Raw genomic sequence first — 15,053 nt, forward strand, 5'->3', positions numbered from 1 at the left:
CACTTGCCCAAGGTCACACAGGAAAGAAGTCCAGGAGCCAGGATTTGAACCTAGCTTTGTGACTCAAGGTGAGTGTTCTTTCCACTCTGCTGTGTGTCTCCATTTACTAGTGACCCACTGAAAGTCCTTAGAGAAGTGCTTGCTTTTATTTTTCTCTGCCTGAGAAATGCACAGAATGACAGATGCCTGCTACCCACACTCTGGGAGGTTGAAATAACCTTGCCCTGAGAATGTTCTAGAACAGTGCTGTCCAATGGAATGTTCTATGATGATGTTAATGTTCTCTCTCTGTGTTGCCCAGCATGGTAGCCACTAGCCATGTGTGGCTGTTGAGCATGTGAAATGTGGCTGATATAACTGAGGAACTGAATTATTTTTGTTGTTAATCCTCACCTGAGGATATTTTTCCATTGTTCTTTTAGAGAGAGTGGAAGAGAGAGGGAAACATAGAAACAGTCAATGTGAACATAGAAAGAAACATCGATTGGTTGCCTCTAGCACACACCCCGACCAGGGCCAGGAGCCTACAACCAAGGTACATGCCCTTGACTGGAATCGAACCCAAGACCCTTTGGTCCACAGGCTGATGCTCTATCCACTGAGCCAAACCAGCTAGGGCCTGAGGAACTGAATTTTTAATTTAATTAAAATTAGATTTAAACAGCCACAGGTGACTGGTGGCTGTTGTACTGAACAGTGCAGCTCTAGAACCCTGGTCCAAGAGTAATTTTAATAAAAGAAGGAGCAATGTGGACAAGTTAAATTTTTAATTACTGCTACCATTTAGAGTAGGAGTTGGAGTATATGATGCTGGGACAAGAGATTTGCCTTCTTAACTAGGTTTGGGTTAGGTTAATATAAAAACAAACTTTACTCGCAAAGAATAAAGGGAGACGAGGAAGGTTAGAGTGGCATCTTACTCATTTTTACACGCTCAGGGTCTAGCACTGGCCCCTGTAAGCAAACAGGTCCTCAGTAACATCAGTGGCATTGGTGAGCGAGAGGGGGCCAAGGAGAACTCTACATGGTGGGAAGCAGCAGGCCTGGTTTTAACCCCCCGATCCCTTAACACGAGGCTCTCCATTCAGCCCATCATAACTATTGTGCATTTCCTGGGAGTCAAGACAGACCTAAAGGTCCTTATTCTCAGGAGGCCACATCCTAGCTGGGAGAGAGAAAACAAACGCAAAACGATCTGATCATTTCAGACACTGGTACGTGCTAATAAATCAAATGGCGGTGTGATAATGCAGGCTGGCAACAACCACTTTCCACAGGGTGGCCTGGGAGGGGACAGGGTCTCAGAGGAAATGGCATTGGAACAAGGCTTGACTGATGGGCAGGAGATGCCCATGGAGCACAGGGAAGACTTCCCCAGACAGAGGGAGCAGGAAGTGCAAAGGGCCTGAGAAGGAAGGCGCTGGGTGCACTGGGTGCACTGAGTGAGCCAGGGAGAAAGTCATGGGTTGATGAGGTCAGAGAAGTGGGTAGGAGCCAGATCAGGCAGGGCCAAGACGTACGGGTTATATAAGTTACCTGGATTTATAATGACAAGTGGCTGCCCAGACACCTAGCCAGTGTGATGGTTTGGGGCTGAGGTTGAAGATGAGCCGTCACCATCGTTAACCCCACCCCCATTTTGGCCGGCCAATGGCCATGGCTCTCCTGGGAGGCCCAGGTGTGAGAGGACTCGGTGTCCCAAGGCATGTGGGAATTGGGGGCTCGCTCAGCCTCACGCATCAGGGACCCTGGGACCATCAAGCAAACCCAAATACCAGAAGCCCTTCCAGTCTGATAATTATATTAAAAACCAACCCACCCTCTCAGCGGACGGCGTGGAGGCGCAGCAAAGAGCATCTGTGCTGTGAGCCATTAGGCGTCCCTGACAGATGTGTTCTTCTCCCCCGCACCCCCCCAGCTGCCAACGAAGACCCGTCCTTTTCTTCTGCCCAGACAAGGATGGATGAGGATTCGGGAGAGCACTCAGACAGGCAAGGAGAGGCTGTGAACCTTTTCCAAGCCTGCAATTTATCTTGAGAAGACTATTCACATCACTCTCTACAGGCTGGATTATGCTCTGACCTGGCACATTAATCTCGCCGAATAAAATAATAATAATCAGAAAAAGGGAGCTGGACGGTTGCCAAGGGGACATTAATAACTGTCGCCTACACCTCGGTGGAGCAGGGAAAAGGTGTCGGGCCCCAGCCCCGCCCCTTGCCCCCAGAGGTGTCCATTCGAAGGAGAAGGAAGTGAGGTAGCCACGGCGTGAACTTGAGGACATTTCATACAGATGGTGCATGGGGACTCCCTCCTCGGTCAGCGCTGCGGAACTTCCCTGACAAATCCAGCGAACTGAGATGGGAGGGGTGCTGCCTAGTGACCCAGAGCAGGGGGTCTGGAGTCAGACGCCCGAGTTCAAATCCTCGCCTGGCCACTTGCAATCGGTGTGGCCTTGGGCTGCTCTCTTAATCTCTCACTGTGTTTGTTGTCTTCTCTGAAAAATGGGGATTAAAAACAGCGCTTGCCAGGAGTGCGAAATGGCTCAGCTGCTGTGGAAAGCGGATGGGTGTTTCCTCAAAAAAACACACAAAACCTCGCATTTCCACAACCCAGGAAAGTCGTGTTCCAACAGATACTTGTCCAGAAATGTTCAAAGCGGCATTATTCACCACAGCCCCAAAATGGAAACAACGTCAATGTTGATTGAGAGATGAATGAATGAACAAGTGGCCGTCTAGCCACATAATGGAATATTACTCAGCCCACAAAAGCAATGCCACAGGCTACGATGTGAGCGAACCTTGAAAACATGATGCTAAGGGGAGGAAGGCAGACACAGAAGATCGCATAATATCTGATTCCATTTATAGGAAATGTCCAGAGCAGGTATAGTCCATAGAGACAGGAAGGAGACTGAGGGTTTCCGGGGGTTGTGGGGAGGGCGAGTGACTGCTAATGGGTGCAGGGTTTCCTTTTGGGGTGATGAAAAAGTCTTGGAACCAGGCAGTGGTGGTGGCTCCATGACACTGTGAGTTCAGTGACTGCCACTGCATGGTACACTTTAAAATGATTACTGGTACATTTTATGAAAATTTTGCCTCCATAAAGAAACCCACAACATGGCAGCACTTGCCTTGTGAGATAGATGTCAGGAGGAAATGAGTTCGAGTCTTCCTGGCCCGTACACAGGGCTGACTCCACGTTAGCGGCTCCCAATGCTCTCAGTATTGTTACTATGAGGTTTGCAATCTTTGGCAAGTTATTTAACTCAGTTTCTGCTCTCTCAAAAGCGATATTCACAGCATCTTCTCTCCCAGGTGTGTTAAGATTAAACAACAAATTCCACGAGTACATGGGATTTTGTCTACCTGGTTTGCTGATGCATACCCAGTTCCCAGAACACTGCCTGGCATATAGATGGCATCCAGCAAATATTTCTCAAACAAATGGCATTGCCTAACATTGCCTGGCTCCTGGTAATTGCTCAGCAATGTTTAGCTGTCTTCATTATTATTAGTTTGGCTGCCAGATTTCTTTGGTCCTTTCTAGCACAGAGAAATTAGTACTACTTTGCCTTGTGGATTTCTGCATCTTTGTGACAGAGGCGTTTGAACACCTACCAAACACAAGAGATTTGAGCTGAGCTGAGAGTAGATATAAGCTTTCCCTGCTGCTACAAAAGGCGATGGTAAGAGTTAGTGTAGCTGACTAGATGATCAATGCATCCATCCATCCATCCATCCATCCATCCAAATATCCATCCATCCATCCATCCATCCATCCATCCATCCAATCACTTGCCCACCCATCTATCTTATCCACCAACCTTCCTATTCAGCACCTACTTCATCCATCCACCCACCCAACTATAATGCATACATACAATGAACACTTCCGAGTACATACCAGATACTGGTGATCCATCAACAAACGAGCTAGATGCATTCATTTCCTCCTGTCACAGAGGTTACACTCAAGCAGAGAAGGCAGACAACTAAACAAGCAATTACAGTCAGGGTGGTGAGTGCTGGAATAGGGGTGGGATAGGGTGCTGAGTGTCCTCAGTAGGGGCACCATCCGTAGCCTGAAGGTAAGATTTCTAAGAGGCTGTGATCTGTAGGAGCAGGAGTTAGTCAAGACACGTGTAAGGAAAAGGGCCTTTAAGGCAGAAGGATCAGAGGTGTAATGGGCAGGAGACAGGGCAGCATGCAGCCCACTATGGAAGCTGTACAGAGTGTGGTTTCCCTATACACCTGGCCAATGGGTTTGGTCAGATGTCACTCAAGATGGACGGCCAATTCTAAACCTGCTTTTCCACCAACCGAATTCTAAGCTTTCTGAAGTTGAAAAGATGGCATGAAAAGCAGGAGTCTTCAGAGATTGTTGAGTCCATCGGCCTCCGCTTGGGGTCTTCTTGCAGAGGCATTGGCAATAATTATATCCTAAAGGTGCTGCTTTGTCCTAGCCTTGCTCAGTCCTCTGAATTACCATGGTTATCCCTGTATAAGACCTCTTCCACCCAACATTTGTCTACAGGCCTTCCGTAATGGTACTCTGCAAAATATCACTGCCATCACTCCCCCATCCAATGTCCACAGCAGACATCACTAATCAATCACAGAGTCCTTTCCTAAGGAGCCTTGGTTCCCTTTACAAAACATGCTCCCAAAGCCACAAAGCATCAAAACCTCTGAGAGCCATCCTTCCATGGGAGAAACACAACCAGGGCATGTCAACAGGCTGTCTTTCCTTTCTCAGGTGAAACTCGGATGCAAATTGCACCAAGGGCAGCTTTGAACAATGAAACTCAGGAAACGCACTTGGAGTAGAGGTGTCACAGGCCGGTGCTGACAACAAAGAACCATGCTCAGCTTCAACGAGCTGTAAGCGGTGAGTGACAGGCTCTGTCCATTTGATATGATGACATCAGCTCTGCCCACACCCATTCTTTCCTCCTCCCCTGCATGTGTGATTGGGGCTGCCTGGTGGCCGCAGCCACCGCCTACCTTGGACTTGACAGCCAGGATGATCTTAGGCAGGGCCACGATGAGGCACTTGAGGGCGATAGTGATGTACTTCAGGACAAAGTCTGCGATCCCCACGATCCACAGCAGGTCGAAGAAGTCCAGGTTCTCCAGGTTGGGCTTCAGAAATATGAGGCTGTGGGGAGGATTCGGAGAGTCAGGATGCTCACGCATGATCACGGGCCCTCCGCAGCTCCTTCTACTCACTCTGGGAACCTTATAAATATGACCAGTAGGCAGGGCACTGAACTGGGGATCAGACATCTGTGACCTGTTCCTGAATCTGCTGGTAACTTGCTGTGTGACCTCAGGTGGGTAACTTAACCTCTCTGAGCCTCAGTTCCTTTGAGGGTTAAAAGATGAGATTGGCCCAGAGTATCATTAGTTAAAGTCCCCTCCAGTTTTATGAGTCCATAACAGGCTTCACAGAGGAAGCAGAAGAAAGGAGGGAACAAAGGCCAACACTATAGAGGAGGGAGGAAGAGAAGGAAGAGGAAAACTGATGTGCCAGACTCTGTGCTACGCTCTTTACTCCCTGTATCTCATGGTCCTGGCAGTGAGCATTGCTCATCCCCACTTTATAAACGAGGCTCTGATGTTTGGAGAGGTAAGATGCCCAAGGTCACACACATGCATTAGTATCAGACAGACTTGCATTTGAATCCAAGCTTCTTCATTTATTGAACCCTGGGCAAATAATGTTCTCTTTGTAAGGCTCAGTGTTCTCATCAATAAAATGGGAATCGTACCCTCCCTCACTGTGTTATAGGTGGGTTTCAATGAGCTTATGGACATACTACAGATGTGCCCTGCAGCTGTGACGATGACAATAACAGCACCTCTATGGGGCTGGCACTACTACCTACACCATGTGCAGATGAGGAAACTGAGGCACAGAAGAGCCTCAGCTCTGTTGCTCCTCTGCTAAGCCTCTCTCTATCTTTCTCTTTCTCTCTGTGCTGCAGGTCTGATGGGCGCGCAGAGAGCTGGGCCCATGCCTGTGATCATGCCCAGAGAAAGACATGAGCTGGAAATTCACCCACGGTTCTGGGAAACTCCACCTCCTAGAGCCTCCACCAGGATCTTGATATTCGGGCCAGACAACTAATGCAGTGTGTGAGATGTGAGCTGACGCCTTGGCACTCACTCTCCAACATGCTTTTATTCTGGGTGGCCCCAGAATGTGGCAAAACGGCTCACTCCTCACAGTCAATGTTCAAAAGAGATGTACACGATCGGAAAGCTTGGCTCGAGTTTCAACCTCATCCTGGAAGCCCTCACGGGCCAGCCCTCCCCAACTATGTGGCTACTAGAAAGTTACACATGGGGCTTGCGTTCTATTTCTACTAGAGAGCTCTGCTCCAGGCACGCGTGTTTATAACAATGTGACACAGAAGGGCTGTGCATCCTAAGCCCAACCAAGTCCCCCACGTCCTCTGCTCACCTGTTGTACAGCTGCTGGGAACTGAACGTATACAGCACATACAGGGTGTTCCCCGCCAGGAAGGCCAAGATCCACAAGATGACCAGCACCGACCTCTTCTCCTGCAGATGAAAAGCGAATCTATGAGGATGCTGCAATACCAAAGGTGCACACGGCAGAATGTTCTAGAACATTTTATGACAAGTGACAACTTTTCCCTTTCTCAAGGGTTTGGAGGGAGCAGGGCAATGGTGAAAGAAGGGCACTGGCCTCTTTCCTTCCCACCGGGATCCAAGGGACGGTTACAGAGAAGGTGACAGAAATGTGGGAACCTGCTCGGAGAACAACCTGGAAAGGCAGGATAGCAAAGTGGTTAGAAGCACAGATTCTGGAGCTAGAAGCCCGAGTTCAAGTCCCTGATCCGCTACCTGGCGACTATCCAACCCCGGGAAAGCTACTTAAACTCTTCATTTCCCTTTTCTTATCTGAATATGGGTCTATATTGTATCTGTCTTGTGAGTTGTTAGAATTAATGTACATAAATGCTTAGAACAGTGCCTGGCATGTAATAAATGTTAGTTCACATTTACTGTTAGGAACTAAGGTAAAGAGAGGTTAAGTAACTCTTTAAATTTTTTTTTTAATACAGAGAGGAAGAGAGGAAGGGAGGAGAGAAACATTGATGAGAGAGAACCATCAATCGGCTGCCTCCTGCATGCCCCCTACTGGGGAATGAGCCCCAACCGGGGCATGTGCCCTGACCAGGAATTGAACCTTCAACCTAGTTAAGTAACTCTTACTCATTTAAAAATGGGGGTTTTCTTAAGGATGAAGTAAAATTCACAAATGTCAACATTCAGTCTGGTACGGGCTCAGATTTCAGGCTGGCTGAATGGCAGGACCCAGTATTCAGACTTTACAACCCAGGAGGCAATTAACAACTATAAACTGGAAACTCCTGTTCTCACTTCTGCCAGCAGGGCCCTCAGGGCTACTGCCCTGGACCCACCGTTCAGTGTAGGGCCACATTTACAGGACTAAATTCAAACCTGTACCCTCGGCCGCCAAGCCCTTCACAATCCATCACTCTTCCCTTTCTGCAGCCTCATTTCTGTTTAGTCCCCAGGAAGACAAGCTGGAAAGCGCTCTCAGTTTGCGGTTTCCCAGCAGCTTCTCGGCCTGAGAACAATCCCAGGAAATTTCTGGAGGCGGCGCCGGGCTGGCGTGTCCCCGCCTGTGTACCCCGGGAGACAAACGTAGACCCCCGTGTGCTGATTCTCAAAAGCTCGTCTCTTCCTGGACCAGGGAGGCTGCCTTGCTGGAATAGGATGAGGTCATAGCTTTCCCAGTGTAACCTTCCCTGCGGTTTCGGTAAATGCTCCACTGTCTCCAGACACAGCGCAGCGCCCCACACACCCTTACGAGGCATATTTCCAGAGTAGACAAAATAAATGCATCTCCATCCACCCATTATTCCAGGAGCGGTCAAGGTTAACGACCCTAGAAACCACCTCCAACCAACCAACGGCTCTTATCAATGTGATTAACCCACTCGGCAGCCCTTTTACCCCAATAAATAATGGATTCCAGTTGAGTCCTCTGTAAATCTAAACCGAAGGTGGAAGAGAAAGAGGGAATTAGCAATGCCCCGAGAAGCCACAATCTGAAGGACAAAGCAGGTAGTTCTCTAATGTTAAGCTGAGATTCCAGAACTTACTAAGGGTTATGGAGATTCTCTTTCACAGAAAATATGTGCAGACAGGCAAAACGTCACCCGTGTCTTCACTTCCTAGGTTTCAGGGCCCCTGGAAGCTTGTCCACGGATACAGGTATTCTTTTACCCCCGAAAACTCAAGCCAAGGCACCATTTGGAGGTTCATGCATTTGAAAGACAGGCAGCCCCCACAGCCTGCCCTTACGGCGTCAGCCAACCTGTTGTTCTAATAGCAGCAGAAAGGGGTCTGCCTGGAGAAGATGAGACTCGGGGTCAGGGAGAACCTCTGGCTCCATGTCCAACTCTGGACCTCAACGGCTTGTGTCAAATGGAGACTGCCTGCCCTTCATGCCTCACGGAGGCCCAGGAGCTTTTTGAGAAAGCAGATGGCCCCAAAGAAGGACCAGAGAGGATGGTGGCTGTCATGGGGCCACACGCACAGTACAACGCACAGGCTTGTTAAAAATAGCTCGATTCAACGTTACCTGTATGCCAGGCCCCGTGCTAAACACCTTCTCTGCCCTGTCTCATTCGATCCTCTCTATGGGTGTAAGAGGTCCCTTTTCCAGAGGTGGCACCTGAGGCTGAGGTTACCAAGGTAACCATCCTATCTAAGAGCTGCTCGTGCGTGAAGCTGGAATTTGAACCAAGGCTGAGCACAGCCTGTGGGCTCAATGCCTGAGTTCCTGTCTTGATGCCACCACTGGCACTGGCTATGGGACCCCAGGCAAGGAACTTAGTGTCTCTGAGGCGCTGTTTCCTATTGGAAAAACGAGATAAGAATGACTCTGTGTGCCCTCCCCCCCACAGGTATCTGGGACAAATTTGCAAGATGAGCTGTGCAATGGGCCTAGCTGTGCTGGGCATGGTTAGTGCTCAGCAAATCTTAGAGGGCATTTAGGATGATGGAAGTGAAGCTGTATGGCACCCGGCCGTGCCAGTGGAATGGCCTTAACCATAAGAGTGGGTTGCACGTGAGCTAACTGGTTGAATGCCAGGAGGGTAAAGGGACTGGGCTGGGAAGGCACTGCAGATGGATGGGCTTGGGAGAAGGATGGCACATCAAGGGCTCTGCCCAGGGTGGCAGGCAGAAGAATGACCCCCCCAAAGATGCCCCCATCCTAATCCCTGCAGCCTGTGAATATGTCAGGTCACATGGCAAAGGGGAATTAAGGCTGCAGGTGGAATTATGGTTGCAAATCAGTTGATCTTGAGATGGGGAGAGACTGTGGATTTATCCAGGTGAATGCAATGTCATCACAAGGGTCCCTAGAAGTGGAAGAGGGAGACAGAAGAGGCGAGTGAGAGGGGGGTGTGACTGTGGAAAGATGGTCACAGAGATGCAATGGTGCCTGTCGGCTCAAAGAGGAGGAAGGGGCCCGGAGCCAGAGAATGTGGGCGACCTCCAGAAGCTGGAAAGGGCAAGGAAACCTTCTCCTCCAGACCCTCCTGCAGGAACACAGCCCTGTTCTCCCTGATCTCAGCGAAGAGAGGCTCCCTTCAGACTTCTGATGGACAGAACGGTAACATAATCAACAGATGTTGCTTTAAGCCACTAAGGTTGAGGTCATTTGTTAGAGCAGCCACGGAAGACGAATTCACCAGGTGACTCACCTTCAGAGAGACCTGTTCTCGGAGGGTGGAGTTGGCGTAGGCGAAGGTGGTGGCCATCCCGATGCACACAGCAATGCCTGCGGGACAGAGGAGGACCCAACACCGCCACTGAGACTCATCAGGCCGGGCCCTGGCTTACTGGGGACGGTGAGCAACATTAAAAAGACACATCCCTGGCCCCTGGAGTTTACAGACTAACCTTAGGAGAGAGAAAATCTCACTTCTAGGGGACTTGGGCCTAGTCCCACTTTAGAGACCCTTGAGCCACTCTTAGTCGAGGGATGTGACTGGTGCCTCTCTGGGGCATTTCATAGGACAGGGTTAGGAGCACGGGCTGTGCAGCCTGGTAAGACCTGGGTTCAAATCCTGGCTCCACGACCTCCTCTCTGTGTGAGCTATGGCTAGTCACTGCACCTCTCTGAGCCCCCTTTCCTCATCTATAAAATGGACAGAATAATAACAGTACTTACCCCTGGAGGGATAATGCTTATAGAGCACCATCTCTAGCAGTCAATCAATGGTACCTATTATTATTTTTACTTTCAAAAAGAATCTGAGGAGTGTTACTTGTAATAAAAGCATACATAGAAAAAGACCGTGACACCACCTATAATAATGAAAACGTAATATGTTAATTAGACCGGACGTCCTTCCGGACGAAGCCGGGGCTGCAGCCGCAGGATCGAGGCAGCCGCTGCAGCTGTGAGGGAGGGATCCAGGCAGCTGCTGTGGCTGCGAGGGAGGGATCCAGGCAGCTGCTGTGGCTGCGAGGGAGGGATCCAGGCAGCTGCCGGCTGCGAAAGCTTACTCTTGCACAAATTTCGTGCACTGGGTCTCTAGTAAGGAATAAAAGTTTAATGTTAAGCCCAGCCGGTGTGGCTCAGTAGTTGAGTGTCGACCCATGAACCAAGAGGTTACCAGTTCAATTCCCAGTCAGGGCACATGCCTGGGATGTGTGCTGGATCCCCAGTAGGGGGTGTGCAGGAGGCAGCTGATCAATGTTTCTATCTCTCTATCCCTCTCCTTTCCTCTCTCTCTAAAATCCATAAAAACACATTTTTCAAAAAGTTTAATATTAAAGGGGAAAAAAAACTCCTGCTGACAGAAAAACATGACCCTGGCAGATAGGGGAATAGAACTGAATTTTACTCCACTTCATTCAATTGCCACTGTTTGCCAAGCTGCCATCTTGGAGTTCTCCCGGAATAGGGATTTGCAAATCCTACTTTTCATAACCTGTAGACAGGATTCTGTTTCCACACCAAGTGCACAGCTTCTCCTGCTTGGAGTTCACTTCCACTTTTTTAATAGTGCGTGCAATCCAGGTACTTTTCTGGCTCTAATATGTCAAAGATGTATTTCTTCACTGGAAATATATAAAATAAAAACTAGTAACTCTACCATCCCTTCTATTTTCCTCTTTGAGCAATAAACAAACCTGCCAAATGAAAAAGAAACTGGCCATACTTGAGAATAAAATTTAAGTTGTGAGCATAAGGGAACTCAGGATAAAAGGAAACATCCTGGCTTTCATGTCTAGGAATGAAAAGGGAGGCAGCCATGACAACACCCAACAAGGAAGGTGGGGTGATGAGTCAGCTAGAACCTCCAGAAGGCGCAAATAGGACCCATAGAATGGCCTCATCTCCTCTACATATTGTCTATGGGACGTAGTAGGGCATGAGATCATTTGTACCATCATTCCTACTATAGGACTAAAACAGCAGCCTAAAACTCTCCCGGGCACAGCAACAACATGATCTGGTAACAGTAAGTAATCTATATTATAAAAGGCCTGTGGCCCTAACGCCGTAACAACCAAAGACCAGCACGGGTGGGTGGGGCTGCGTGATTTCACGCTCTGGGCTTCTAGTAATCCTATATAATAAAAGCCTGATATGCAAATTGTCCCCTGGGGTAGTAGTTCAACCGGGAGTTCGACTGCTCGCTATGACATGCGCTGACCACCAGAGGGCGGCGTGAAACATGGTGGCGTCAGCTACACGGCGCTGGCAGCGGGCAGCAGTGGAGGTGCTGCTGGCCCTGATGGGCCCCGACAAGACAGGGACCGTGGTAGGATGGTGGGGCAGGTGAGCAGATGGCGACCAGCAGTGGTAGCGGGTGGGGGTTGGGGGAGGCAGGGCCGCCGCTTGGCTCCCAGGTGCTCAGGGACCCGGGCGGAGCCCCAGCCCCAATCGATCACCCTGCAGGTGGGATGGTGGAGCAGGTGAGGGGGCGGCGCCAGGCCAAGGCAGGGTGCCAGGTGGGGCTGCGAGGCTGCGAGGCTGGGGGTGCGAGCTGGGGCCCAATCTCTGCAGGCCACCCCGAGGGACCCATCCATGCACGAATTTGTGCACCGGGCCTCTAGTAATAATAATAATGACAGTGTAGCAGAGACCACTTATTGAATGTGAAGTATATGTCTGGTGCAAGGCTAATCACTTTATGAATCATTATCTTACTTCCTAATACTACTAACAATAGGGAGTATTTATTGAGCACTTGCTCTGTGCCAGATTCTTTGTTAAGTATTTTACATATATTAATAAGAAAAATAATGAAAATAATAACCTATCCTTGCATAGCACTGTCCTAAGTGCTTTAAACATATTAATTCATTTAACCTCCTGCAATCTCATGAAGTATGTTGTACTATAACCCTCATTCTATGGATGAGGCACAGAGAAGTTAATAACGAATCCAGCGTCACACAGCTAGGAAGGGGCAGAGCCTGAGTTCAGATCCAAGTAGTCTGAACTCCTTATTACTACACTCTATTCCTTCACACCAACCAACCAGCGAGGGAGCTCCTATCACAACCCCCACTGGACAGATGAGGAAACAGAGGCTCAGAGAAGGTGAGTGACTTGCCTGAAGTCACACAGCTAGTCTGCCAGGATTTGAACCCAGGACTGACTCAGAATCCCATACTCTTACTGCATGGTGAGGGCCTTTGCCGCCTTTCCCTGGCATTTGGGATGGAGAGCCCCCTACCTGCAGCTGAAATCCCCGTGTCCCTGGGACTCACCGAGCTTATGCTGGAAGCACAGTTTGGTCAGGAGGATCAGGATGAAGGGCAGGCCTTTCTGGAGCCAGCAGACCACGGCCTTCAGCTCGGACAGGGCAGGGGCGGGAGTGCCGGGGTGCTCATCACCCGCTTCATCTGCGTGCGCCCGGTGGTCCCCGCCCACGTGCTGCAGCAGCGAGCTCCCACGGTGTCCTCCGTGGTGAAAGTGGTGGTGGGGCTGGCGGTGGTGGTAGGTGCCGCCCTCGCCCCGGCCTCCACCCTCCTCTCTGGACGCTGGCATCTGGAGGAACACGTCCCCACCGCTGGCAGAGGCCCCCAGCACCAGGCTGGATGGGAACGGGGCGGCGGGAAGGCTGCCTGTCGGGAGGCCGGAGAGGCCAGAGAAGAGCGCTGGCGGGGAGGCGGCTTCTGCCTTCAGACCCTCAAAGACGCCCCCTTCATTCACGCTCACCTCGGGGCTGAGTGCTTGGCTGCGATTTCTAGGCCAGAAGGGAAGAGAAAGCCCCACAAGTCAGAGAGGTAGAAAGACAGTCACCCAGGGGAGACTGGGGGACAGATAACAGTATCAATAATGTCCTAAGCTGAATTTTGCCGCCCCACAAACTCCTATGGTGAAGCCCTAACCCCCAGGACCGCAGAGTCTGACTGTAATTTGGAGGCAGGTACTTTGCAGAAGTGACTAATGAAATGAGGTCATTAGGGCAGGCCCTCATCCAATATGAACGGTGTCCTTGCACTGACACACACAGGAGGGAGAATGATGTGAGGACATCTACAGGCGAAGGAGAGACGCCTCAGAAGAAACCAACACTGACAGTATCTTCATCTCCCTGATCTTGAACTTCCAGCCTCCAGAACCGCGAGGAGACACATTTCTGTTGTTTAAGGTGCGGTATCTTGCCACGGCAGGCCTGGCAAACTCATTCAAATAATAACAGCAACAGGCCCATACTCTTTATTGAAAATTTACTACGTACCAGACAGTTTTCTAAGTGCTTTCCACTGATTAACTCATTAAATCTTCTTACCAACCCTGAGAATTAAGGTCCTAATAATACCCCCATTTGACAGATCAAGAAACTGAGGCACAGAGAGAGGAGGAGAAAGAGAGAGAATAACTTGTCCAAAGTTGCACAGATGGTCCGATAAAGAAGCTGAGGCTCAGAGAGATGAGCATGCTAGACACCCTGGATTATCTAGCCCCAAACTCCAATCTCATTGTATGCCCTTCCCTCACTACCCAAGGCTTCCTACTGTAGGGCCTTTGCACAGGCTGTCCCCTGCACTAGATGTCACCCTCGCCCTGACCCACCTCGGTACCTATGCTCACCTTCCTTGGTGGAGCCTGCCCGACCTACTCCCAGAAAATGACATCTCCTTACTCCTAGTTCTCATTGCATCCTGACCTCAGCTGCACGGGACTGATCACAAATCATCATTCACTGCTTACCTGTCTGTGGCTCTCAACCCTAGCTGCACGTTATAACCACTCAGGGCAGCTTTTGAAAAATACCTGGTACAGGTGCCTGGGACCCCGTGTTGCCCTACTGAACCAAAATCTCTGAGGGTGGGGCCTGGCCTCTCCTAGGTCTTCAGAGGCGCCTGGTGATTCTCATGTGTAGTAAGCACTGAGGATAGCACTTTAGACTGGGCCCTTGCCATGAAGTCGAAGATCATGATTGTTTTCCCCCACTGTATATCTCTCCTACCCAGCACAATGCACCTGGTACATAAAACATGCTCAAGAAACAGTGTTTGAAAGAATGAATGAATGAGCATATTAAAGGCTCTGACAAGGCCTGCAATTGGAAAAATTAATTACGCTTAAACTTAGTGTTTTCCAAACTTATTTCACCATGGAATTTTGTGTGTGTGTGTGTGTGTGTGTGTGTGTGTGTGTGTGTGTGTGTAAAACCTACGAATGTCTTAGAGCAGCGGTCACCAACCTTCTGGACCTCACGGACCACCGGTTGGTGACTGCTGTCTTAGAGAACACCGGTGAAACCCAGCAGGGGCAATGCTGGTCTGGAGAAATATCAGGGTTGATTACTCTGGCTTCATAAACTTGACCCAGGGTTAAGTTATCACAAACCTGGTGCAAGGGAGGGGAACTTGAAGATGGCTACTTACTCCCCTACCACCTGGCACATCCCCTGCTGCCTCCAAAATCCCAGGAAATGTGTGGTTCCTCTCCCTTGGGTTTGGCATGATAATAAAGATAATATTAATAATGACAACAACAACTGA

General features: G+C 49.7%; 1 protein-coding gene across 1 annotated transcript in view; it reads right to left on the minus strand.

Moving 5' to 3' along the window:
• Positions 1-15,053, minus strand: part of RNFT2 (ring finger protein, transmembrane 2) — a 47,946-nt gene that overhangs the window by 27,676 nt on the left and 5,217 nt on the right. The window contains exons 4-7 of the mRNA XM_014463888.2: positions 12,807-13,285; positions 9,779-9,855; positions 6,472-6,572; positions 5,010-5,163 (exon numbers count right to left, since the gene is read on the minus strand). Of these exons, the coding sequence (XP_014319374.1) occupies positions 5,010-5,163; positions 6,472-6,572; positions 9,779-9,855; positions 12,807-13,285 (811 nt within the window). The remainder of the gene's footprint in view (positions 1-5,009; positions 5,164-6,471; positions 6,573-9,778; positions 9,856-12,806; positions 13,286-15,053) is intronic.

This window comes from Myotis lucifugus, unplaced genomic scaffold, assembly GCF_000147115.1.
Source record: "Myotis lucifugus unplaced genomic scaffold, Myoluc2.0 scaffold_226, whole genome shotgun sequence".
In the NCBI taxonomy this organism is placed as follows: domain Eukaryota; kingdom Metazoa; phylum Chordata; class Mammalia; order Chiroptera; family Vespertilionidae; genus Myotis; species Myotis lucifugus.